We start from the raw sequence: 27,963 nt of genomic DNA, 5'->3' as shown, positions 1-27,963 counted from the left end.
AAGTGATTAATTTTATTAAAACTGCTAAATGGAATATTCTTTTATGCCTAAAAAATAATTTTTCTTTTGCTGATCCGAGTCAGTCAGTTTTAGTTATTTGAAATTGTTGTCCAAAAAAGCAAACAATTTAAAATTAAATGGAGTGAGAGTGCATCTTCAAAGATGTTAGAATAACGAAAAATAATCACAAATCAAGTCAAGAGATTGTTAAAGATGATTTTATTTTCTAAAATTCATTGAACTTATTGAAATTATATTAAACTTATTCTTACAACAAAGTACAAAGCTCAAAATAGTGCAATTTAGTGAAATCATCTTGTCAACACAGATGCAAGAACTGGGTGCATGTTCTCACCCTCAGAAATAAGGGTTCTACACAACCTCTGTCAAGCACTAAAAAACACCATTGTCCAGTAAAAACTTGCTTGCGATGTAATATCTGTCTGATCAAATCATTTCTAAACGTTAATTCCACCTTCCACATATACAGTAACCCATGTTCTTGAAATGATCGAGTTACATAAAACCGATTTTCTATATCGTTTAGTTAAAGGAATCTTGGAGTAGCTGGTGATATTTTAATGATTATTCTCAGTAAATGACTCTAAGCTTCCGGTTAAATTGAGGTCTCAGTCCAATGGCCATGCACTTTTTCCAGTCATGCACATTCACGAGCTATGTAATTATGTAAAAAGTTCGTTTTGGTATGTAGCACTATTAGCAATTATTGAGAAATATGATATACAATGTACTTATAGATGATACTCTAGTTAAGACTATTTTAACACATGATTTAAATGTCGCCATCGATATGTACACCATTAGGGCAGAATGTCAGCGCATATTGTTCATATAGCCGTTGATTGGTTTTAATGTGGCACAATCTATTTAGCGTAGTCATTAGTACTGAGAGGGTATGTAGACTAACACAGTGATATTATGTACACTTCCCCCAGCTTTAGAGTTATTTTTTTACGTAAAATGATCCTTAACATATTAGGGCTTTTATTGCTTGCTATTAAAAGGTTTGATTTTTCTTGATTATGTATTTTGTTCCAGGGTACATTAGAAATGCTTTTTAAGGAAGGAATGAAAAATTTATGCAAAGAGTTAAGCAGGAGAATATCAGAATTGTTGTGTACATATGCGTAGGTGAGTGGGTAGGTAATCCAGCTCCATTCCAATCTGCATGAACTGTAAATCAGCTGTGCAGCACATATACTTTGATTCCTGTAATAATAATCGTTTCTGGTTTTGGGAATGTCATACCGCTGTACGTTGCATAAAGTAACCATTTCATTATTTATTCAGTCCTTTAGTGTCATCACAAACTTCACTCCTCATCGTTTTCTGAATACAGGAACTGGCGGATACATTCCAGGGTTATCGTATGACTTCAATAAAGGATTACTGTCAAATTTTCAGACAACCATCGTTCTATCAGTGAATAGTCTGAGCAAATCTAGACAACCATCGTTCTATCAGTGAATAGTCTGAGCAAATCTAGACAACCATCGTTCTATCAGTGAATAGTCTGAGCAAATCTAGACAACCATCGTTCTATCAGTGAATAGTCTGAGCAAATCTTACGTTTACCTTCATCGATTTTCTGAATACAGTTCTTGATCAATATTAGAATTCATTTTATGTTCCACATTCATCTATATATAAAAAAAATCAATATGCAAAATTATTTATAATAATATTTCATTATCTTTTAATGATAGGCCAAGAATCTTTAACATTTTAGTCAAGAGAGTCTGTGCTATGAGAAACTGTACAAGATTTGTTTAAGATCAAAAAAAAAATTTCAGCCAAAATTGTCTGGTTTTTTAATGAGTTCACCAAATATGGAAAATACATAAAATAACATAAGAATATAAACATAAAGTACTAATATTTTTGTAAAAGTATAAATGTAAAAGGTCATTAGTTGAGGTTAATAAGTGTCAACACAGCTGTACTCAAAGTATTAAATTCTTTACCTCCTTCTACCCTCCATCCATATGTTTAGTTAATTATTTATTAAACCGTATGTTTCTATATTAAGTAGTATATTCTCCAACACATGCAAAGGATATCATATAACCTATGATTTCTCTCTTGAGCGGACAAAAGCATCAGACACAGAAATTTAAAACTTCTTTTAATCAAAACATTTAAGCTTCTACACATAAATACATTACACTTGACATAAATTATATCAATTGAATAATTAACATTTATCTATGTTTCAATGTGAATAGTTATGTTGCTGTTAGGTGTGTAGAAATTACAAGTACAGCTGATGAGGAGGGTGAATGTTCTTAGACAAGGGTTCAAATAAACCACATAGTTATATTCCTTTTGTGGTATCGCCCACCTTTATCATTCTCACATCTAAATATACACATACTTTTTTACTTTTTATTTGTATATGTATGCTATAACATATACCATGGTACTAGCGATTGTTTCCAAATAAAATCCATATACATTCAGTAATATTCCTAGTATTATATTATAATACTTAATTACTAATACTATTATATTCCATAGTGTTAGTACCCATTACACTCATGGGTGAAGAAAGACAACTGTATCAAGGCTAAGGACACAAGATGAGTAGGCAGAGCGACTCAACCTCACTAAAATAAATTACGGATTTTCTAAAAGGACGAAAGTAATGCGATCATCTCTGGGCCCCTTCAGATTTTATAATTTTAAACTCTTTTGCAAAATTGATAATGTACTACATTATTTATGCTAACCAATTTTTATTTTATAGAAAAAGCGATCGATAAGTAAATAATTTATGCAAAAATGTTACTTTAAATGATCCTTGAGGGCGCTGCATGACTCAACATAAATTACCATTTCTGCATATTTCTAGAAATATATTTTTTAATACAAAATAAATCGATCAAACTGATAAAATTAGTATTGGTATTGATGTTTTAGATAGATTTAGTTACCCACTTTTATTTTGTTTGAATTGTTTTTAAATTAAAAAAAACAATTTTTTTTAAGTCACGTCTCTAAAGACAACTTGACAAAATGGATTATTGTGTGACACAAAATGGCCTATTCAAAAATTGGAATTAAAATTAATTGAAATGATGTAATTAATTATTTAATCAAAACCTAATTAGCAACAAAAAAGACAAGTCAGTTACAGAAGACTTAGCAACAAATAATAAAATGCGGATGACAGCAACAAAGAAAATTGACTAGTTGACAGTCGACTTAATTGAGCAAATAATCCACTTTGTCTTTAGCTGGGCATTAATTAAGATTTTAATTAACTATTTGAATTAATTACATGAAGCAGGAACTAATCTCGTTCTAGTATTTCAAAGGAAATGAAGATTGAGAGTACTCATGCATCATTCAGATTTAAATACTATATTTTTATATACCATATACTTTGTGATTTTATACTCAAATTGAAAAAAAATTCTCTTAAAAATAAATACCACAGAAAGGTCTTATACTGTATATTTATTGACTGAAGTGAAATATTTTATTGTAAGGGGAATATCTCACTACAGTGTACTGTAGTGAATACAGCCATTGTCCCTTTAATCTATCAGTACTTGCATAGTAAAAATCACGACATCATATTGTAGTAAAACATTATAAACAAACCATACAGTTTGTATAGCATACAACAATAAATATGGAATTTAATAACAAAGAATAGCTTCCCTAGAAAGTAGGGAGTTCCCTGGTGTATTCTAGCCCAACCCAGACCTAGACTTTTTTACCTTCACAAGAAATATGGAATTTAATAACAAAGAATAGCTTCCCTAGAAAGTATGGAGTTTTCTGGTGTATTCTAGTCCAACCCAGACCTAGAATTTTTTACCTTCACAAGAAATTGGAACAAGTTAATGCATGATTTTAATTTGATCTCTTTCATAATTTTTGCTGTTAACTCCTTCCATATTTTAAATTTTCTGTAGACATTCATCATTGTACATTGGTGTTTCACACTGTGGTATAAATTCAAATTCATAGCAAATTTATATAAATTGACAAAAAACTTTACTTTAATTTGATATGCAGTAGATTATCTGTACTTAAAACATAATTAGCTTTATTTTAGTAGAATGATTGACGAATGACAAAATTAAGTTTTCCATTTGACGATGCCTTTTAAGTCCTGTACAGATATCTTTATGTTCTTTTATTACCGTTTCAATTTATTGTGATGCATTGTTTATGTCGAAGACAATATTATCTAAGTACCTTCCTTCGTTTTATGTTATAAGATTGAATGATGGATTCATGCGTGCCGAGATACTTCAGAGCAAAAATTGCAATCTACTACTATACCAATTCCGATTTTGAGGATGCATGTAGATATCTTAATGCAGTCAACTCGGCTGACACCAGACTCTCTGAAAACAGGAAAGTCTCCAAAACCAGACTTTTTAGGTCCAAAAGGTCTTAATTTAAAAAAAAATACTATAAAACAGATTAAGAATTTCTGGAAAATCAGACATATTATGGTAGCCACCAGTATCCAGGATTGGGAGAATATATTACCATACTAAATTGTCTACATGTTCACAAATTATGAGGATGTATTAACAAGATTAACCAGACAGTCCGCGGGGAATTTCATCTACAAAAGGATCCAGACGAACAAAAACAACTACCTTCATTCTCTATATCCATGGACCATACCAGAATGGAACGCTCTATCCGACTCAACTAGACGTGCACAACTCTAACTAATTTCAAAACCCAACTGGACGCACTAGACATCGACCACATCACTAAGCTTGCCCACATAAAAACTTAATTGCAACCAGCTAGGCCCATAGGGGGTGCAACCTGTATGTAATAGCCTATATGATGGCGTTTGTACAGTAGCTACCAGATCTAGATCTACTAAAAGACATACTTACTGTAATACTTTATTATTCATAACTGATTTGGCACACTCCCACATTTATCACTTAAATTCGATGTACTGGCCAAAACATAATCTTTAATAATTCAAATTAAAATGAACTTCTTAAATTTAATTATTATTTTAAATTTTATAATAAATAATCCTTAGGAGAATTGAAAACTATTATAAGAACTTGTTTGTCTTGAATTAGTTGCAGTGTTGAAATTGTGATTACCATTCCTTGAATCCAGATTTTATGTTTTAAAAAAAAAAGATTTATGATAAAGTTATTAAAGTAATTTTCATTACATAAAATGTTTTCAATTTTGGGGAACAATAGAACATTAGATTAGATCTTTACTCAACATTTGCTGATAATGATAAAGAATTAGAAAATAAAAATGTTCATTATTTTTATGATAGTAATAATAAAAAGCGGAAGAGGATATAATGTAATTAACACAATGTTTACTAAACACATTCAGCTGTAAATACAATGTTTTGAACATTCTATTGTTTCTCACCAAGGAATTCAGCTCCAGATATTAATGTCAAAGGCAACAATATCATTTAATAAAGTAATTAAATTGAGGATTTCCACAAGATATTAGAAAAGAAAAAAGCTATTTATAGAAGTAGGAACAAAGTTTATTTATAAAAGTAGGAACAAAGTTTATTTATAGAAGTAAGAACAAAGTTATTTATAGAAGTACAGTAGGAGCAAAGTTATTTATAGAAAAGAACAAAGTTATTTATAGAAGTAAGAACAAAGTTATTTATAGAACTTAGAAGTAAGAACAAAGCTATTTATAGAAGTAAGTAGGAACAAAGTTATTTATAGAAGTAATTAAGAACAAAATTATTTATAAAAGTATTATTACATCTATTTTGCTACAATACAAGGAAACAAGGAATTATTTATTTCAAGAGCATGTGTTTATGAAAACAGAAATATATCCAACACTAGATGTACTGTTTATATTTAACAAGCAAACAATACAGAAATAGACTTTCTACATTAGGTCTTTTGAAAAAGAAATGAACTGCTGACATGGCCAAACATTACATTCATTGTAACAACAATGTTTGTATAGTCATTGGAATGACAAGAAATAGTTACGCATTTAATTACATGTTATTGATCAGATCAGACAGAGTGTACACAATCAGCTTAGATAAGTTAACATTAATGATTGCATGAAAGCAGGTTTATGATTGGATGAGAGCAGAATAAAAGCTTCACTGATTGGATGTCAACAGGCTAGAGGTATTTATTGGTTGGATAAAAGTAAATCAAAACACTTCTTTGATTGGATTGGAGTAAGCCAGAAGTTTTCACTTATTGGATGAGAGCATTATCAACAAACTTTACTGTTGGTCATTAAATCTTCAGTAATTGGTTGAGAAAGTCAGCCTTAACGGACTGGTTGAAAGCATACCAGACCCACAAAGTGTATTGATTGGATAAGAGTACTATATCAGTAAGCTTCACTGATTGGCTATTACCAGTTCTCACTGATTCTAGCTCACTGATTCGAGGAGAGTTAAATCAACAGAATAACATTGATTGGATAGGAGATCAGAAGGTTTTACAAACACAGTCAGACATTTATTGGATGGAAAGTTATACAACATCAAACAGTTCATAAATATCAATAATTTTTTAGTGATTTTGTTTAAAATAAAGAAATATTTCTCTACTTTATCTAAACTTGAATGGTCCTCATTTTTGTTCATGAATAATAATGTAAATGATCGTACGATATAGTTGTGGTAGCTATGTTAGCATTAAAGTTAATTTGACCAATCACGGTGCAATAGATGATGATTCATTGCATCATGAATGGTCAAATAGTGGAAAACAAGGATATTTATGGATAAATAGACAATAATGCAGAAAGAACCAAGTTTATTTCCAAATAAATTAATTTTTATACTTTTTTAAGTGTATGTATTGTGTTTCTCGGTGGTTTAAATTTTACCATTTTTTATTGTACTTTTACCATCAATTTTACGTAAATATCTTGTAATTCAGCTTAAGGGAAGAAGGATGATATTGTAATGTTGAACTTTGAAGCAAACAACAGAAACAGTCATTTATAAAACTGCAAGTACAAATCACAATAAAAAAGTAGACATAACCCCTGTAGATGGATAACAAAGGGTCATATAATCTAGGAAAGCAAAACTCATTAACCCGTAATTAAAAATCTAGTCCCCACAGAGTATACAAATTAAAATAATGATTATTGCATGAGAATTTATACTGTCATCGTGTGCATATACCATTGCTAATTACAGTTAATTTGTAGATTAATCAAAATTTAGGTCAATTAAAGAAACATTTTACACTATTAATATTTGCTATAAACTGTAAAAGTGATGCATGTTTAACATTGTAGCAGTGGGTAGGTGAAATCGGTGAAAATATTATTTTTTCAATTTTAGTTGAATCTATATTTCAGTACAGCATTATGGGTAGGTATTGACAAAATTTGTGGAAATCATTTTCAATGGTATATTTCGTTCATATCAATTCATTTCCATTTAAAAAGGTAGGGAGTGATACTAATACCATATTTGGATGATTAAGCCCGTTTTAAAATTCATCAAAAGATGATCAGGTCACACTATTCAAAAAATCCTTATCTCCTCCTAACCAGATGTCTGATACTCGCTCCATTTCACCCCTGTGCCTCTTTTAATGCTCTTCCAGCCATTTGGCTATGTTAGAATGTGTTTTTTTAGACCAATTTCTTTGTGATGGCCAAATGCCCTGTTTGGTAATCTTGGACCATTTTTCATAAAATAAAATTAGGTCAAAGAGAGGTCATTGCAATGGACGATTAACCGCTATTAATTATCCTGATTCAGAATAAATAACGTTGATTTAAACTTACCAATCAGCTGCCTTCACACGTATTGAACCAGTTTATCAACATTCACTCTATAAAATGGTTTGCTTCTTACTAATCTGGTGCCTCGCATGTTAACAACATATGGCAATAAGGCTGGAGTGCGCACAATACACCCTAAACCTCCAATAGTGTACGGCCTAAGAACTGCCTCCAGGCCTTGGTTGGGTGTAATTGCTAACCATCCTAAAAATGAGAACAAATAAATATAATATTTGTTACAATTAAAGAAATCAAAGAAACCAATTCCAGATATTTACAGAGATAAGTAAATATTGCATGCATTTTATGATAATGTTTGAGCCATATATTTTTTATACTGTATGCTACATCCAGTAGAACCTTTTGAATACCCGTAAAGCATCTTTCACAACGGTTCCGGCACGGTTTTGGCCCCGGTAAATCAAATCGAACGTTAATGTTTCGTTTTTACCACTTTCTACGCGGATATGCGCCAATCGATATGCGAAAGGGGATATTTGATTGGATGATGAAGGTGTCCCCTTAATAGAGCTTCTATTGTATATCTAATGAATCTAACATGGTAGGTACGTTTTAGTGTAATCTTACTGTAGAGGTCACCCAGTATAAAGAACAAGTAAATACATTTCTAAAAACTGTACTTGTTAATACTCAATTTGAAAAATAACAAATTGACTGCATTTTCCATTAATCAATATTTGATGTTGTTTGTCTGCCTTTGTTACTAATAATAGTACTTTTTACTATGTTTATGAGAAAATGTCTTTGATCTCAAGAGTGATGCTGATTAAAATAGTTCATAATGAATTTTTAACTTTAACAACTTGCATCAACTATCAACACAATGTATATGTACAAATAAATTTATACAAGGCAGCCTTTAAAAGATGTATTGTTCCCCCGAAAAATAATTTTTAACATTTTTTGTTGTTGAATATGCCATTTAATGTCACATAAAAGTTAACGACTTTGAGCAAAAATTTATTTACCTGAAAACTGTAATCTAAAGTAAAAAATTGTCAAATTGGCTGCCAGCCAATGGATTTTTGGTTTTTAACCATTTATTACGTTATTTCATAAGTGAAAACATAATTTGTTTCGTTTTTTTTCTACGGAAGTGATTAACTTGATTAAAACTACAAAATAACATATTCAAGTCTGATTTAATTGATCTTCATTTTTAATGTTTTGGGGGACAATACATCTTTTAAATATTCAATTAAAAAAAAACTATAATCAATGAACGTCGTCAAAGTTATAAAAAAACCGAATATGAATGTTATCTCCAAATTATCGCTTACATTGAGATTTATCTGATTTATGCACCAATATTATAATTTTTATTTTCAGCATAAGACGAATCATTTTTGTCAAAACACCTACATATCTGAATGTTAGGACGTGATACAACGCTTCAGTATCATCCTTTCAAATGTCACAAACAAAAAAATACATTTGAAAATGTCAGTTTGAAATATGTGCTTATTTTTAGAAACATCAATAATACTTAAATCTACTTAAAAATCATTTATTTCTACCTTGGAACTTCACTTTAAATCTCATAATTAATTTTTGTCCGTATTATTAAAGTCTCATAAACAATTGTGTATTTTTTTTAAAAAATGACAATTTATCAATTTTGGAAAATATTTATTGTTACACAGTATTTGGATATCATCCTTTTGTTTATTGAAATTTGTCTTCTGCAGGTCAAAATAAAATTAAAAACAAAATTGGGTTTTTGGCTTTTACTGTTGACTTTACCGACCAGGTTAAGCTAGGATGCAACACAATGATGCAAGGATAAGTAATTTGACCAATCACGGTACGATGTATCATCATGTCATAATGGGTCAAATTACTTTTACCTTTACATCTGGGCATTGCGTCCGAAATAGGAAGATCATTTCAAAATTGTTCTACTCCAGTTACTGCAGTAACTGCATTTGTTTACAGCAATAAAACATGGTTTTAGTTTGCTTTTGTAGATGAAGGTGTAGATTATGAGGCAGTACAAAAAAAAGGTTGCTAAATAATTGCATAATCAGGAAAAAGAGTATGCATAATGATTAAACATCATTAATGGTTTTAAATTTATATAGCGCAAAATACAAATTTAGTCTCAATGCGCTGTTTAGCACAAGTAAGAAAATGAAGATGTTGATGTAAAATAAACCACGAAATAGCCTAAGAAAACCAAATAAATTGACCAAGACAACAGAAAAAAAGTCCGAAAACGGAATCTCACATCACCACACTGTTTCACTAACTTGTCAAGACAAGCTAGCTATTTATTCACAAGACTTCTCTGGTCATCATAATGTATACAATTTTTGGAGGAAAGAATATACACTATAATATATTCAGTAAATAGATAAATATAGAATATCAAAATTCCATTTGGTAGCGTTAATTATACTTTCTAAAAATATACAGAACCGGCCATTGCACTTTACAATTATAAGCGCAAAATGATATACCTACGTACAACATAATAACCACAATAATATACTATGTTGTGTACACACATTTCTATAATCTCCCAACACTCTAAAGATAAACCAGAAGATAGATTCATTGAAGTTTATTATGTGTGAACTATGACCTGACATTTACACAAATAGAAATTCATATTGAAATGTGAAATGTTTAGGTGCAAGTAATTCTGGGTGCACAACAAATTAGTATAACGTTTCTGAAAACATACTTTATAGAATATCAATTAACAGCTTGGTTGTTACCATTTAAAATCAGGATCTAAAAAATGTGAGATCACATATTGTATGTCCTCCCCAAAATAATGAATGAGTTGGATGGTGAGAAGTTGAAAATATTTTTGTTTTGTTTTATTTTTAACTCAGCTCTGCCTCTTTCAAAATAGAGCAGTCAATTTTTCATCGAATTAAATATTCTCTCCATTCAACGAATACAAAACATTCATTATTTGTTTTATAACACACCTACTTTTATTCAATTTATCCATCATAAATCATTGACGAATGCTAGGCCGGGAAGCTAGGCCATTAAAAAAGGCAGTACTCCAACTTTAGACGCAGAGTAGAACAGTTATATATAGACAAAGTTTATTTTTCTGAATGCGATCAGTCAATGTTGTGTGGCAAAAATTATCGAAATGTTTTCAGTGTGTTCATTAGTGTACGTTATTTATCACCATTAGGTATCAAGTTTTCGTTAGATAGGGCTAATTCCAAATGATATGCGATGCTATATTAGTAGCAGCAGTAGTCAGATGTCAGGACACATAATTTGCTGAAAAAGCAGGTTTGCAGCGAAATTAGTTATTTGAATAGTTTCTACTTATTTCTAAGAGAAACATTCCGCAACCAATCAGAACTTAGTAACACATTTCATGAGCACTAGCGTTATTGAACAGCTCGGCAACTAGTTTGATATCCAATAGTAACATTTTTTGGTTGTAGCACTGTAACATAGATGAATCTATGCACAGGTTAACTGAAGTCAAAATATTTGTTGTCAATAAAGTATTTCAATTTACTTAAATCTTTCAATTGATAGCCTTTCAAGTGCGTAGTGTAAAAGCAATACTGATTGTGTTCAGCAATATTTTACATATAATCTTTCACGTTTATTCTGATTTATTATTCTTATACCTTCACAGCCGGATTTACACGTTTGTCTACAAAAAACTTTTGAAGCATTACATTTCTTGAGTATCAATTATATTTTTCTATCAATCAACTCTTAAGATCAAGCTGAAGATTTTTCTTTTCAACAAGATTTTTCATTTAACTAACAATTTTTCTTGTTTTACTTCAAAAGCGTATTGAGATCTTGCTAATGAGCTATAAGAATTAACTACTATTAATAGCTATTATATCATTAGTTAATAAACAGTCTTTTTGTTGTATTTAGAAAGGGAATGAATAAAGTAAAGTAAAAGAGTAAGATCAGTAATCAAAAAAGCCTGAGAATGGAACTTGAGGACAATGATGCAAGGGTTGTAGTGGAAAGATGGCAGATAAGGATGGAATGTGCGAACAGTAGTTCCTTGTAAGAGAGAGAAGATGATGTAAAATGAGGTTACAAGAAGAGGTACCATTTGAAAGGAATGATGTAATGATAATGTTCATGAGTAACAAGAGGTGCCATAACAGGAATGAGGTAGGTGAAAATCAAAACTAAGAGGTGCCATTTAAAAGGAATGATAATGTTCGAAAGTAACAAGAGTTGCCATTTAAAAGGAATGATAATGTTCAAAAGTAACAAGAGGTCCCATTTAAAAGGAATGATAATGTTCGAAAGTAACAAGAGTTGCCATTTAAAAGGAATGATAATGTTCGAAGTAACAAGAGGTGCCAACCAGAATTATGTAATGATAATGATCAGAAGTAACAAAGACAAACCTGCCGAAGCGAACAAAATATCTGCTGCACTATGCTTCTGGTGAATTCCTTTTATAGTGACATCATCACAAGCAACAAGTGGGGCAATTGTCTCTAACCGTTCTGTTCCTCCTGCCGGAACCTTCAGAAAATTAAGTTAATATAATTCAATTTTGTAATCAAACACAGCACTGGGTCTACTAAAAAAATGTTTAAAGTAACTGGTGAAGCATTTTTTTTTTTTCTAATTTTTAGCTGAACAGAATTTTAAAAATTTCAAAGCATACAGAAAAAAAAAGAAAATAATCAGAATTGTCTGCTAAATAAAGACTTATCGATTCTTTAATGACTTGTGTAAATCACGATTTAAGTTATAATCTTTGTAAAACTCTATTATTAAAGAATCAGAAGTCAAACAAAGTCATTGTGCCACTGAAAGGGTTAAAATCACTATTTGTGAGGATGCTTGTTGCATAAAGTAATGTTGATTAAAAATCAAAGATGCAAATTGAGAATAAAAGAGTTGTAGTGTTTGTTTTTGTCGAAGAATGGCGAAGTCTACTAGATCTGCACATAACAAACAAGCTATACTAAAAATAATATTCTGGATTTATAAAGCTCCTAATGTTGTAAACCTCTAAGCACTGTACATATTATTAGCCCGGTCATTTTTGGATCAAACATGTTGTAAACATACTCCTATGATGCAGCTAGTAATCGGCTCTAAGTTGTGTCTTGACCTTAATACCAGGTACCCATTTGTATGCAAGGGATGAGTGGGGTCTGACATAACAATCAATTTTTTACACATGCTATCTAAATTTGGAGACTTAGTACCCATAATTTCCTCTCATAATCTCACCAGACATATAATAAAACCAATTTGCTTTAGTAAATTAAATTTAACAAAGTATTAATAGAATCCTAATACTTCTTACTGATAACATACAAAACATATCCAACCTTTAAATGTGGGTGACCAACATTTTCCTTGTAAAATTCATCTGCATTTTCTGTATCGACTACTCGAACTGGCAGTGTGGGGGCAGCAAACAGTGTACAAAATATGGTTTGTATTCCCTGCAAAAGAAGCAATAAATAAGAAATGAAAAATTTTTTAAAAATATCTCATCCTGGAATGTTATTGTACTTCACTATCAATGTAATTATTTTTATATTTATTTTGTCATTATAAAGTAATTTTGTTTCAAATAGTGGAAACGAATTAATTAGTGAAATATGTGGATGATTGCATTTGGATTTGAAAAATATATCAATTATAGTGATATTATTTTAAGAAAGAAGAGCTTGGATTTATGATGACCATCAAGTGGACGATGAAAAATAAATACGAAAAATGATAATGAGTGTTAATGATATGACGATACTGTATATTATAATTTAAATATTTTAATTGACTACAGTTGAAAAATATTACTTATATTGCTATCATGTGGATGATGAAAAAATAAAGACGAAAAATGATTATGAGTGTTAGTGTATGACGTTACGGTATATTATAATTTAAATATTTTAATGGTAATTGACCACAGTTACAAAATATCAAGTAAAGTGGGTTTTTTTCCCCGGAAAATAGAGACATGAGCTTATGATGATGATCAAGTGGATGAGGACAAAATAAGGACGAAAAATGATAATGAGTGTTAATGATACGATGATACTGTATACTATAATTTAGATATTTTAATAGTAATTGACCACAGTTGAAAAACATAAATTATAGTGATATTTTTAGAGAAAATAGAGCTATAATTTTATAAAAATGTGTTAATGATATGATGATAATACTCTAATTTAAATACTGTATTTCAATTGACCACAGTTGAAAAATATCAATTATTCCTATCTGGATCAGCAACAAAATTTCTCTTTACCCTGTCCTGTGACATGATCAAAGGGATTGACTGATATAAGGAGAGTTTAATGTTTTTGACACAGATACGACTGACTGCAGACAACGATTAACCGAAACAATTTCAATTTATCACTTTATTTACCATGGCACCAATAACTATCCTTTTTTTTGGTTCAACTATGTATTCTAAACGAACGAAACAAAAATTACTATAACAGCCAACCAGATCAATATTAAAATCTCTCACATGTGTTAAAAAATGTTTTGCATATTTCAAGAAGTTATACAGTATTACTAAAGACGGTTAATTAAGTAATTCATTGTCATATTATACCAAATTCTATTATAACATCAAGTTTTGGCTTTTCTATATTGGTTTGTAAAAAGTATTTCAATTTAACTTCAAAATAACAGGGAATAGAAATTTAATTTGAGGAAAATGATGCGTATTTGAGAGAAATTGAGCAATGGAATAGCATTAATTACATAATAAGGCCAATTTACACAGATGAGCGGTAATGGTAAGTGCGTAGTAAACCGCGTAAATTCTCACACGTACATTATTTCTGTATCTATCATAAGCAGAAACCGCCCGTCCACTCCACGTTGTGTGTAAATGGTAATGAGGAATAACATAGATTCTATATTATTATTATTATTAGTTTTATACAACTATATGTTTAATACATTTCAAGAGTTATAGGTCAGGCAGGCCATGAAATGAATAATATGTTGTTTAAAGAATTCATTAAAATAAGGGAAGTGAATGATTTTAAACGATAAACAAAGTCCAGGATACGCAGATGTGTTTAATGTTATTCGGAAATAAGGTGTTAAAAGTTGCTTGCAAGCTATTTGTCTCTTATTGTCACATGCGAAAGAAAACAAAACGTTAAAACCAGTCTACAGTTAATAACAATTATTCATGTTATTAGATGACAGTATTTATAAAACGTCAAGGACGATCGAGTGCTATACACGCTACAAACAATCCCAATAACTTGCTAAATGATATTCATTCTGGACCACGAGAAAGTTAAGATTTTACAATGAAGAATTATTATACAAGATTGATGACCATAAATTAAAAAATGTGTTTCTAGTTATATAACCACTCACAATACAACGTGTGTACCATTGTCACAACTGTCACATTATGATGCACATACCATTACCACAACTGTGACAACAACCACAGAAAGTATATTATTACTTTCTGACTATGAGAAAGTTTACAAGTTTTGTTTTTAAAATTCTTCTTCTAATTTATAATGATGAAGGCTATTGTAATCACATCAGCGGCTTTGAAACAAACACCATCATCATTATTTTCTTTGATTATACATCAAGGGCACAAAATGTTCTGAAGGAATCATGATTGCAAACATTCAATGGACCATTAATTTTCTCCTTAAACGATAAAAACATGGTTAAACCGACATGAAGAGAGAGAATTGAAGATCAATTTTTTATGCCATTTTTCTTTTCAATTTCAAGATATTAAATATAAATTACTTTGGGTGATTAAACCTCTGTTGTAAAATGTTAAACTGTCTAAAGGTAAAATTTGATAGCACGCTTAATTGGGTATAAAGCCTTTTTTCCAGACAGCGACGTTTCTTTTTGTGATTAAACGCTGGATCAACAAGGGAAGAATCCTTGTATCAAAATCTGGCTGTACGAATATCGTTACCAGCATAAAAGTAAAAATATAAAATTCAACATATTGAGATAGTTAATGAAACAATGTGATGGTATGTGGTTCTGTGTTAGTTTTTTTATCTGTTTTTTAAATAGCTTATTTCCTGGATTAAATATATTTTTACATTACTTTTAATCAAAAATATGTTTACACACATTTTCACATTGGCAATTAAAGGTTACTTTGATATTGGAGCAAACATCCTATGTTTTATTTTAAAATTATTATTAATTACACTTGTTTTAAATCAAGTTTCACAGAAAATAATATATATACAGTAAGTGTAGGTAATTTTCTGGTTTCCTTTAAAATAGAATTTTAAATAATTTAATTTTTTCGGTACGATGTACTAAAAATGTAACACAGTCATTTGTTTTACAATAAATGGCATTTTGTAGGTCACCCATTTTTAAAATAATAATAATAATTTAATTTTAACTCAATTTTGAAGACATATATTAGACCTATGAGATATATATAAATTGTATTATTTGAAAGCTCTTAAACTTGTCAATAATTCTCACAGGAACATCTGCTGCAATTTGTTTATCTTGTATAAAATTGAAAAAAGCATTTTATGGTTTTAAAATTCTCCATAGAGATAAGAAGCATTACAAAATTTAATTTAATTCGTAATTGTAAGTTGATCTATTTTAAATTAATACAATCCTAAACCTAAAAACAATTTATATTTTTTATTTATTTATTTATTTCTTCTTTATATTTGGTGACCTCTTCAGTCAAAAACAGAGGGCCCAGTACACAAAACACAACAGTAAAATTACAAAATAATTTAAAACAAACTAGCAATACAAATACAAAATTAAAACAATGTTAGAAAAGATAGGCATTGGTATGTGTCTGTTGAGATCTGTAAGGAAGGAACTTCTCAACAATTATTATTTTTATATTTTTTATTTTCATGAGGATCCCAACGATCAGCTTTGCAGAAAATGGTTCAATAAAAAGAAAATGTTTGACGGATTGATTAAAAATACTGTGAGTACATTGCCAAATGTGCTTGTATGTTTCAAAGAAATTTGTTAAAAAAACAAACTACATGTTTCCAAGAAAGATGATATTCTAAACAATCAGTAAATTTAATAAAGTGTTCACATCGTAAACTTGGTGAGTATCAGCCCTTTAGTTTAGGAGGGGTCATCTATACAAGCGTCCACCACCTCAACCGGAATATTGACTCTTAGGTTTTTAAAGGTTATAATAATTTTTTAAAGGTTATAATAATTCACAGATGTTAAGTAAAAATTCAGCGCAGCTAAATGTTGGCCGCATCTCATATTGTACAGTAGTTTGCGGGACGTCGATCTACACAAGAAGTTTGTTGACAGAATTCAGATAGCAAAAACATTTTCATCAACTGATAAGCTGAACTTGAGAAGATGCTTACAAGGTATGGATGACAACTTAACGTGAAGTCAAGTTCGGTTACAGACACTGCATTCAAATTCATCTATGATGAAGATGGTCATCTTAATAGATTATTAGCATTCTTCAGGCTCCAATACCTAATCAATGTTTATAACGTCATTGTATATCAAGTAAAACTGACAGGTAAAATACCATTTATATATATATATATTGATTAGATGCTATTGTGCATTTAGATACAGAAGGCACCTTGTCTCCAATTTTGACATAAACTGTTAATTCTCATAAGCTGGCGTAGAACAATTGCATGTAGGGATACATGTCAATGTATTTTTAAAAACTACCCATATTAAAATTCACAATACATCAGAATTGTTTCAAAAGTAATTTTAAAAGGGTGTCCCAAATGCTGAGTGGTTTGCTTGAAATTGAATTATGTCCCCTAATAGGTGTTCTATATAAACATATTCCACAGAGATATAGTACAGTAGGAGAAAACCGAATTTGGATCATCTAAAATCCACAACATAGGATAAAACATAGTCTTGAGCGTACTGTATCTTTTCTGAACCAACAACACACATATATACAAACATATTAAACTATAAAGCTACAGTACGAATGTTATGAGCCCAACAATATACTAAACTAAAATGTTGTAATGTATTATTACAGCGGATTGATTTTTGTAAACGACGGGCATAAATCAATCATGTAGTGTGTTAAAAGCTACACGACAAGTGAATGTAAAACGTAAAAGATTAAATTAACAGCTGATGAAGACATGTGGAAGGAAGAAAGAAAAAAAGATAATTAAAATGCTTATCAGAAACTTTGAAAGACCATCCAAATCAAAACATGCTTATTTTTAAAATTTCAAATTATAAACTAAAGCTCTGTCTACACTATCAAACTTTATGTGACAATAAAATGTGATCTGCCCATATATGGACATGATGATGTCATATTACTACCATATTTGTGCACATCACACTGTTTTTGTTTGTTTTCACACACCAGGGCATGCGCATCAACACAGACATTTTGTAAAGTGGGTTTCAGTGTTTTGCTAGGTGATGTCAAAGGGAGAACATGTTTCACATACTATATTTCTGAATTATCTCTCAGGACAGAGATCTATATTATTTGATGGCTGCTAAAATAATTGGCTGTACTAACCACTAAAATTTAAAAGTATGCTAGACAAAATAGTATTGTTTTTGATAATAGCATTTCTAGATACAATTATATATTTATTTTTCACAATTCACGAATTCATATTTTAGTAGCGGTAAATACTGTGTCTACTCTTGTTGGAATTTGCAGTTTTTATTATTCTTTTACAGCTCTTCAACATCAATAAATGTGAGAATTTAGTAACTTACATCAAGGGAAGTAAAGTTAATATAGAATACTTATATTTCTTTATTAAAGCGACATCTAATTATTTGTTCAAATGAAAAAAACTGCCACAAGTAAATCGTTTTTAAAAGAATTTACTGTTTGATTTTCTTAAATAATAAGCTTATTAATTAAGACGGGGTTGCTACAACTCATGAATAATGTGTATTAAATAATATTGAACATTACAATTGTTATGTCTGGATACAGATTATTATGATTATTACACTCGGTTAATGATTATGTCTGAATACAAAATGACCGATTATTAATTATGATCATTATGTCTAAATAAAAATGATTGATTATTATGTCTGAATATACATGATTGATTAATAATTATGATTATTGATTATGTCTGAATACAAATGATTGATTATTGATTATGTCTGAATACAAATGATTGATTATTAATTATAATTGATGTCGGAATATACATGATTGATTATTACTAATTATTATGTCTGAATTCAAATGATTGATTATTAATGTTGATTACGGATTATGTCTGAATACAAATGATTGATTATTAATTACAACTGATTATGTCTGAATACAAATGATTGATTATTAATTATAATTATTGATGTCTGAATACAAATGATTGATAATTGATTATGTCTGAATACAAATGATTGATTATTAATATAATTATTGATGTCTGAATACAAATGATTGATTATGTCTGAATACAAATGATTGATTATTAATATAATTATTGATGTCTGAATACAAATGATTGATTATTGATTATGTCTGAATACAAATGATTGATTATTAATTATGATTATTGGTTATGTCTGAATACAAATGATTGATTATTGGTTATGTCTGAATATAAATGATTGATTATTGATTATGATTATTGGTTATGTCTGAATATAAATGGTTGATTATTGATTATGTCTGAATACAAATAACTGTGTTACAGCAGTAAGGTTGTTTTGTATACAGCTTTTTGCCATGCTAATAATTCCCTTCTGTTTATTTACCAAAATATTTTTCATTATAAAATTTGTATATGAATGAAATGTTGACAGATGTGAAAAAGGTACAGAGCAGCCATATTTATTTAGTCCATGGTGAGAGACGCTGCTTATTTGGGCTAAAGTCTTAACTCTATAGCCACCAACTAGTAATGATTCTACTGTACTAAGTCACGTCTGAGAACAATGGTGTCTATCGCAACCATTTTACATTGTCTCTTTAACTAGGTCAACCTGCGTTCAACGTGATGCTAAGAAGAACAAATTTTATTACCAGCTATCAATTGTTATTATTCCAATTCTCACAGTACAGCTTGTCCCATTAAGGAAACTAGGAACGAATCATTTATAGATGTTTGTATCCTGAAGACAATCTTATCATATATTTTACTTCAATTTCGCTCATCTTTGGTAATAAGCTAGCATTAAATTCCATTTGTTCTTTCATTTTGTGTAATCCAATTTTTTTGTTTATGACCGACAGTTCTGGTGTTACCATAACAAATATTGTATATGGAATAGGCTAGGCTTGTTTGTTTGTAAACCGCCAAGGCCCCACTCAATGGAACAAGCTTCATATAAAAGAAATCAAACATTTTGTTCAATTTAAGAATGAATAAGAATTAGGTTGGTCCTCATTTTATGCTTTGTATTAATTGAAATTAATCAAATGAAATAAATGTTTGTTGATTTGTTATTATTTTGAAATTTTCATCCATCATGCAAAATATATTTATAATTATGACAATTATAAATTAAACATGAATATTAGCAACTTAAAAAAGGGTATTAAAATAAATTTATTTTCAACAATCATTACGGCACTTACTTGTAGATAGTCTAGACGTCCAAGTCCAGCTAGAAATATTGTTTGACCGGGTTTAATGACCAAAGTCTTAGGTCGATACGCTTGGCTCGATACACACAGTTTCAGCTCTTCAGCTGTTAGCTTAGATAATACCTAAAATTCAAAGGGCATAAACAAAATAATTATAAAGCAATCCATGTAAACCATAAATCATTTCTTTTTTGTAATTTAAAAAAATATTTTCAAGTTTTAGATCTGCAAAAATGAGTAATCTAGAACCAGGTGCAAATTTATACCAGCAAAACCTGCTTCGGGAGAACTCTGGCATATTATAAGAAAATTATTAGGCCTAGCCATTGAAAACATAGACCAAGAGCAATCTAATATTATTTTGTCAATTGGATAGTATATTCAACAACGGGATAATATGATGTTGGAATAAAAATTCTGAGAATATTCAAATATTTCCCTGCTTGCTACCCTCTAGTATAAAAGTATCCTTGACTATTCAATACAATTCAACTTTATTTAACCACAGAGGCCCAGATCAACACATGGTTGTTCATACACATGCAAAATACAATTTAAACAATGTTTCAACAATTTTATACACACAATATATAAATGTATTTTACAACAGTGCATCTTTATTTGCAAGGCTATGTTTTTTATATTTAGTCTTAAAGACAGATTCCTACAATCTTTCTGGGGATTTAGAGGGCTATCCCCGGTATTATACAAAATGATTGCGTTTTTTATAAAAAATAAATCAAATCTAAACCTATAAAATAACCCTACGACCAACCACTACAAAAGAAAAAAAAACATCAGTAAATATATTAATCTGACCTGCTCGTCTCTAATGATACCTGGCGTATCGTACAACCACTTGCCCTCACTGAACTCTGAAGGATCAAACTTAAACGGTAAACTAGAAGAAGATGGATTTTTATTGCCAGAGATCAAATTGAACGCCTTCATAGGATCATCATATACATCACTTTCAAAGCTTCGTCCAACATGACCTGAAAATAAAGATAAATTCTTATTTTCTTTCAAATTAATAATAAACTAAAAGTTGCTTGCAATGATCATGCTTTATGTCTGGGGGAAATATATTGATGCGACATAAATAAACGTGTCTCTTTAATATGGGGGTTATAATGTAATGTCTTTATACAATCAAAAGATTGTCTCAAAGCGCTGAGAGAAAAAACAGAAAGAAATTACAAAGAAAAAAGATGGGGTTTTTATTTATACTGTATTCTGTTTGAGCAATATAGTTCCAATATATTATTTCAATCTTATGGAAGTTTTTCATATATATATAATGCTATTATGTCAAAGCAGAGCAATTCTCCAAGTATCAAAATGTTTATTTCTATGTGACAGAAAACAGATCGAGGCGGCCAATAAGTCAATAATAAGATCATGTTTTATTATGCACAATTGTCTTTCAGAGCATCGATCTCTTTGAATGTAAATGTAAATATCTGAACACAAGCGACACTCCGTCTACAGGAACACAACAATGTGGTTCAAGAGTGAAACAAGTAAATCCATCTCAGATTTCTTATGTCAATGATGGATTAAGACGGCGGCTAGTTTGTCTCAAAGAGAGATCAAATTGACGACAAATTAAATTATGGGCTTAAACATTGATAGAGATAATAAAATAAGCCAATAATACAATGATATAATAAAAACCAAATATTTTTGATATTTTTGACAGCGACGTTTACAGTATTTGACAGCAACACTTATCCGTGGCATGTTTTATAAATGCGAAAGACGTACAATCAACCGAGAATCCCTATTAAAAGGACACCTTTGGGATTCAAAAAAGGTGTCCTCTGAATAGAAGTGTCCCCTAAATAGGGGTTGGCCATAGTGTAACATATTTTCCCTTGTTTGTGTCAAAGGCAGGTGTACCCTTAATAGGGGTGACCCAAATAGGGTAAACAAAATGGGTGCGGGAAAATAGTGGTGGATGACTAAGGGTGGGGCGTCAAACTAGAATCTGATATGCGACAACAGCCATTTTGTAAGGAAAGGTAGAACAAGTTTGAGCTTTAGGTTTTATCATCTATTACAAAGATCACACTATTTGACAACTGAGCTTAATCCTTACAAAGTCTTACCTCTAAAGTAACCTAATGCATCAAACTCTTTATCATGTTTTTCGATTCTTTCTCGCCATTTATCATTCTCTTTCTGCTCACGTAAACGATCATCACGTCTGCCGATTCGTTCAACGTTTGGTCTCAGTATGGGGAATTTCAGCAAATTTAGTGTTGTTCCTGGCCACCTACTTACAGTGGCTTTCTTGTAAACCCACTTTGCTTTTGTCTTACAGAAATCGGAGTTCAACAGACGATTGAAAAGTGTTGATTTACCAGAATTTGCAGTTCCTGAATTATAAAGAAAAACAGAAATACATAAATTTAACTCCATAAAATTCATCGTGAATTGCATCGTGAAGAATAAAGTGTACAGCCAGAAAAGAATTTGAAAATGTAAGAAAGTAAAAGTAAGTAAGATTATAATATTGAGCTAAATTAATTCGATGAATTTTCTTTTTATTAATGGTAATATTTAATAGTTAGTTGAATAAATGAAGTAAATTATCATGTTTATAAAAGAAAATGCTTGCAATAACATCATAACTGCATACTGTACTAGACAATATATGTAACTTTAATCTCAACGAGTTCAAAACACACTGACTGATATATTTTCTTAGCGATTTACATGGTGTTTCCGCAAGTTATTTTTTATGATGCAAACGTTTTAACAATTAGTTAGCGTCTAGATTATTATACTGAGTAGAGGCTTATTGATAGAGCTTCTGGTTTGTGACAAGCCGCAGCTAAACACAAATTAATATCTGGCCTGGGTAAGGCACACAAATGATTGTAACATAAATATACGTTATTGTTCTATTAAGTAAAATTACAGTAACAGTATAAGGTATAATCCCACCCCCACTTTATGTCTGATTTTACAAACAGCCATAACCTCGGGTATAGTCCCAGTATTGACTTTTGGTCTGGATGTAGGCGTCTCTCTAGCCAGTTCAGGTGAATTTTTACAAGAAATGCTTATTAAACATTGGTAAGATCATCTGAACCTGGTTATTAGTTTCCCTGGGTATAGTCCCAACCCCCCAAGTTGGATTATACCAGAGGATATACGGTTTATTACTGAATGACATCATATGCAATAATAAAAATATCTATAAATGGGCAAAAGTAACTGGTTAGCGCTTTGGAATTGTTAGTAACAACGCAAAATAAAGATTATTTGATTTGATCACTGGTAGTCTTGAAGATTTGGAGCATTTTGGCAAATAATCTCGCTCCTAAAAATAATTAATCTGTAGATTTACATTTACATTTAAAAATGAAGTACAAAAAGAATAATAAAATGTATTCAGTTGTGTTCTCAGATGGACAAACTTTTAGAACTAGAGTTAGTTCACGGTAAAATCAGGTAATATGGTAACACTACATACAAAATTTTCAGTGTTTTTACCTTTTTTCTCCTCACAAATCAATATGACAAGATAAAAAAGACTTATTGGATTTTACATTTAAATTTTTCGATTTGGTCGGCTTAATATATGATACGACATTTTCTGTCACAAAATAAATTAGAAAAACATTTGATGGTCAAAGAATTTAGTAGGATTTAAAAAGAGCAGAGTTTTTCTATGTTTTAGGTAAGAAAAGTAATTACACGACTTTGGTTTAAATATTAATTTATATCAGTGTTTATACGACGGATTACATTGTTTAGAACCATTTGAAATTGAAAAAAATTTCAATTTTTTTTATACAGTCATTCCAATTATTGGCAATTTCTTTCCTTCTCAAATTAAGGGTTGAGTGTCCTTGATTTTAAGTAACTTAATTGTAATTTTTACCATTCTATAAGGTTTCCTAATTGCTGGTGGAATTATAATAATTAATTGCTAGTAGATTTGTTAAACTTATATATTGATATTAATTAGTTTCTGAAAATAAACAGAACAGAATGGGTTATGTTTGTGTTACGTACACAGATTCCAATCACTGCAATTATAGAGGGCGCACATAAAGAAATATTGATGTCAATTTTACTTTTTCCAAACTTGATAGTATCAATTTGATAGCTTGCATAAACTTGAAACAGATCATTGTCATCATTCAGTACAATTTATCGAAATCAATTTTAGTTTTTCACAATTTAAAGTATCAATTTAAATGTTTTAAAGGTCTGGTAGAAACTAAATGGAGGTTAAAAATATTGCAAACATGACCTGGAAAATCTTAGAACTTACAAAATCTTTTCCAGGCTTGGAAAGTCATGGAAACATAGGATGAAGTTGCTTTTTTTAAAAATCAGAAACCATAAATTTGTCTAGAAAAGTCAAGGAAATTAGGTTCTTTTTATAAATCCTGGTAATGAAAGAGCAAAGAAACATTATATACCTATGAGATAAACATCTCCTCTTGATTCCCATTTAGACTGTACATCAGAGATCAAACCTTCAACCCCATAGCCAAGTTTGGAGCTAATCAAATGCACATTGAGAATCTGTTCTGGATTGCATACATTGTGTTCAACACTAGAATCTCTTAGCTGCTTTTTTATCCTCTTATGACAATCATGTGAGTCCGCAGGTAGCAGATCTATTTTATTACCAATCAGCATAACTTGTTTGTTCGAACCAATCTTTGTTTTCATATTTGGGATGAAGCTTATTGGGAAATCCAAGAGGTCAACCATAACTAAAATAAGTGCGTATTTGTCTTTGATCTCGTGAAACATTTCATCAAAATCGTTCTCAGTAACGCTGACGTTAATCGCATGATTGTATTTCATAATTAACATACATCGCTGACACGGAGTTTTGATGAGTTCCGACTCCGAGAGTTTCTTGAATCTTTCGCTTGACAGGTAACCGCCAGCTGTGGCATCTTGACAATGAAGCAACGCACCACAACCACAGCATGGCACTGACGTCAAAGGTGACTCCGGGTCAGGGGTGCCATACAATTTCAAGAAGTCTATTGTTTTCTTTTTTAATTTTGCTTTCTTTTTAGTGATAACTTTCACCACTTCAGCAATACTTGGTTCAAGTTCTTCTAAACGTACGTTTGCCGGGAGATTCTGTCCTTCAGGAATCTCCTCTGTTTTAATTCCTCGAACAACATCTCGTTTTACAGCAGTTTTATTAACCATTCGTACATGTTCTAGCTCCTGCCGTAATTTTGCTAAAGAATCCCTATCAAATTGTTCATCTGACATGTGAATTGAAGTTGGTCTCTCGTGAGGTTGAAACTGAACATCATCAACATTTTCTTTTGATTCTTTTCGATTTATTTTAATTGTTTTTGGTCTGAAGCCAGCTTTATTAACCTCCAGTAATTCAGCATCGCTCTTAACCTCTTGTATCGAGTCATATATCCAGTAAGAATTAGCAGAATCTACTCTGTCATTGGCTTTAGATTCTGTGGTTTCATCTCTTGATGAAAAGTATTGACTATCGATTTCATTTAAGTCTTCCATATTAACGGCTGATTCTTTTCTAACATCATTATTGATATCTTTCAATGAAGATTTATCAATGTTAACATTCGTGGAATACTCAAGTACCTCTGGAAAAAATTGTTCATCAATAAAGTTAGTTTGGCTTTTATCGCTATTTGAACACACGTTTGCTTTCTTGCTGTTGTCTTCATCCGTTGTAGTTGATAATTTTCGTGTATGGTTTATCCGTGAACAATGTGGCGACCTCACATTTTTAAACACTTTGATTCCCACGGGATAAAAGGCTTTTAGTACTTTAAAGTGAATCATACTGAATCTTCTTGCAGTTTAATTTGAAAATGACCTGTATAAAATAAAAAGGAATTACAGTCAAATAAAATTATGTAATGTCTAGAGAAAGTTTGGTTTATGCTTGGCTGGTTTCATATTGACCCTGATTTGCATAGCAGTCAGGTGCCTTCCTTTTGTTAGCAATCCAGTGCAGAGCACACAGAAAGGCCAGTGAACACACACCGTAAGTGGGAATAGTGTAGTCTGTAATATAGCATAAATAATAAATACCAAATATTTTGTGATTGCTTGTGATACATGTAAACCTGACAAGTGGTTTCACCAGGATTGTCTTACCTCATCCAATATTCAATTTTCATCCAAAAGTAAATTCAGGTGCTGTCAGAATCAGGAAATTGTCGTTGAACAATTTACCGAGAGAAGAAAAAGAGACGCAGAAATCAGTTATATAATGGGGATGCTAAGCGAAAGCATAAATGAAGATGACAAAGGACAAATCATCCCATGTTATATAAATGGTAACCTAGAGAGCGACGTGGCTCAAAAAGCCCTCACTTTAGCGGTGGGAGACCGGTTCATCACAACCAATGTGAATTATAGAGGAGTTAAGGATTTAAAATACCAGGATTGGACCAATTGGATCTGGATATATCACCTAAGTAAACCTAAGTAAGATGGAATTAGTTGCAGCTACATTGTCTGTCAGGATTGCAGCTATTCTGCGAAATGAATTGGAGTATGAGAACCTGGCAGAACAGACAGTCAAGTCGTACTTGGCTACATTAATAATGAGGCCAGAAGATTTCACACATTTGTTGCGAATAGAGTACAACAAATATGCAACGGAAGTCAACCTGGACAACCCAGATAGCCTCAAGAGGTATGGACATTGAGAAGCTGAAGGATTGTCAAATGTGGTGGCAGGGTCCCAAGTTCCTGCTGAGAAGTGAATGTGACAGTTTAAGATGTGGTAAGAGCTGAGAAATTATTAATTAAGGAAGCTCAACCGTCAGGTCAGCGGGATATTGGATCATTGGCGGTGTATTAGCGGCGTCAAGATATATTCATGATTGTGTGATATGTAGGAGACTTCAACGAAAGACGGAAATTCAACGAATGGCAGACTTACCTCAGCCAATAAGCCCCACTTTACCGCCCAACCCAGCTCAAGACCCATTTAGTTGCCCACCAAATTTAACCGAATCAATTTCTCCTGTCCCTCTTTGTCCTTTGCCATGCCCATTTCCTGTAACTTCAACTCCGAAGACAACAACAGAACCTAATGTAAAGCATCATCCAACAGAACCCTCAATCCAATTTTATCCTCAGTATATGGAAAAGCAGTTTCCTATGAAACTTGGGCATATGAAGTAGAAGCAGCTGCAGTTAGTGGTCAACATTTTAGAAGGGCTTTTGCCAGAAGAATAGAGGTACTTTTCTTAGGATTTTAAAATCAAACACTCAGGCTAGACCTACAGAGGCTGCACTACGTGAATCAGTCCCTTAAATTGGCAGGTCGCCACTACTATGAACACCGTAAGACTTTTGCAGAATTGGTTAGAGAGTTTCGTATTCTTGAACAGGAATTTAGCCTAGGCCTAGTAGGCTAGGCTAGCTAGCTAGGCTAGGCCCATATATATTCTAGTTAGGCCTAGCTAGCCTTTCAAATTGGATGCTGATATATTTAAACAGTTTGTTCATAGTGTTTTACCTTGCAATTAACATAATTTATTTAGATCACACTTTAAAAATAACAATTACCTTTATTTCGGCTGTAGTATCAGTATGAATTTTGAGTAATACAAGAAAAGCATGCACAGAAATAAATACAA

At 31.0% G+C, this 27,963-nt stretch overlaps 1 protein-coding gene across 4 annotated transcripts; it reads right to left on the bottom strand.

Moving 5' to 3' along the window:
• Nucleotides 1-203: 203 nt before the first annotated feature.
• Nucleotides 204-27,944, bottom strand: LOC144838774 (nitric oxide-associated protein 1-like). 4 transcript variants are annotated; one of them, XR_013611704.1, is made up of 11 exons: nt 27,893-27,944; nt 26,468-26,509; nt 24,778-26,183; nt 22,447-22,716; nt 21,155-21,330; nt 20,327-20,458; nt 13,107-13,223; nt 12,165-12,285; nt 7,783-7,983; nt 1,586-1,661; nt 204-1,449 (listed from the first exon to the last, which is right to left on the bottom strand). XR_013611704.1 is itself a non-coding variant. In XM_078694250.1 (10 exons), exons 3-9 carry the CDS (start codon nt 26,147-26,149, stop codon nt 7,796-7,798), a joined length of 2,376 nt encoding a protein of 791 aa, XP_078550376.1. In that variant the 5' UTR covers nt 26,150-26,183; nt 26,468-26,509; nt 27,893-27,944; the 3' UTR covers nt 204-1,661; nt 7,783-7,795. The 4 variants fall into 4 exon arrangements, 3 of the variants coding, with proteins under 3 accessions (XP_078550376.1, XP_078550378.1, XP_078550377.1); XM_078694250.1 differs by having other exon boundaries at nt 204-1,661; XM_078694252.1 differs by lacking the exon at nt 26,468-26,509 and having other exon boundaries at nt 204-1,661; nt 27,893-27,936.
• Between the last annotated feature and the right edge of the window lie 19 nt (nt 27,945-27,963).

This window comes from Antedon bifida, chromosome 3, assembly GCF_963402885.1.
Source record: "Antedon bifida chromosome 3, ecAntBifi1.1, whole genome shotgun sequence".
NCBI classification, from domain to species: Eukaryota; Metazoa; Echinodermata; class Crinoidea; order Comatulida; family Antedonidae; genus Antedon; species Antedon bifida.
The sequence above is the reverse complement of the archived record's forward strand: the minus strand, read 5'-3'. Positions and strand labels throughout refer to the sequence as shown.

Coding starts and splice junctions, on each gene's coding strand:
- LOC144838774 (XM_078694250.1), bottom strand. CDS start 26,149: ATGATTCACTTTAAAGTACTAAAAGCCTTTTATCCCGTGGGAATCAAA. Junction 20,459..21,154: donor GTATCATTAGAGACGAGCAG/GTCAGATTAATA, acceptor TTTGAATTTTAG/GTATTATCTAAGCTAACAGC. Junction 7,984..12,164: donor TATTTTGTTCGCTTCGGCAG/GTTTGTCTTTGT, acceptor TCTCATTTTTAG/GATGGTTAGCAATTACACCC.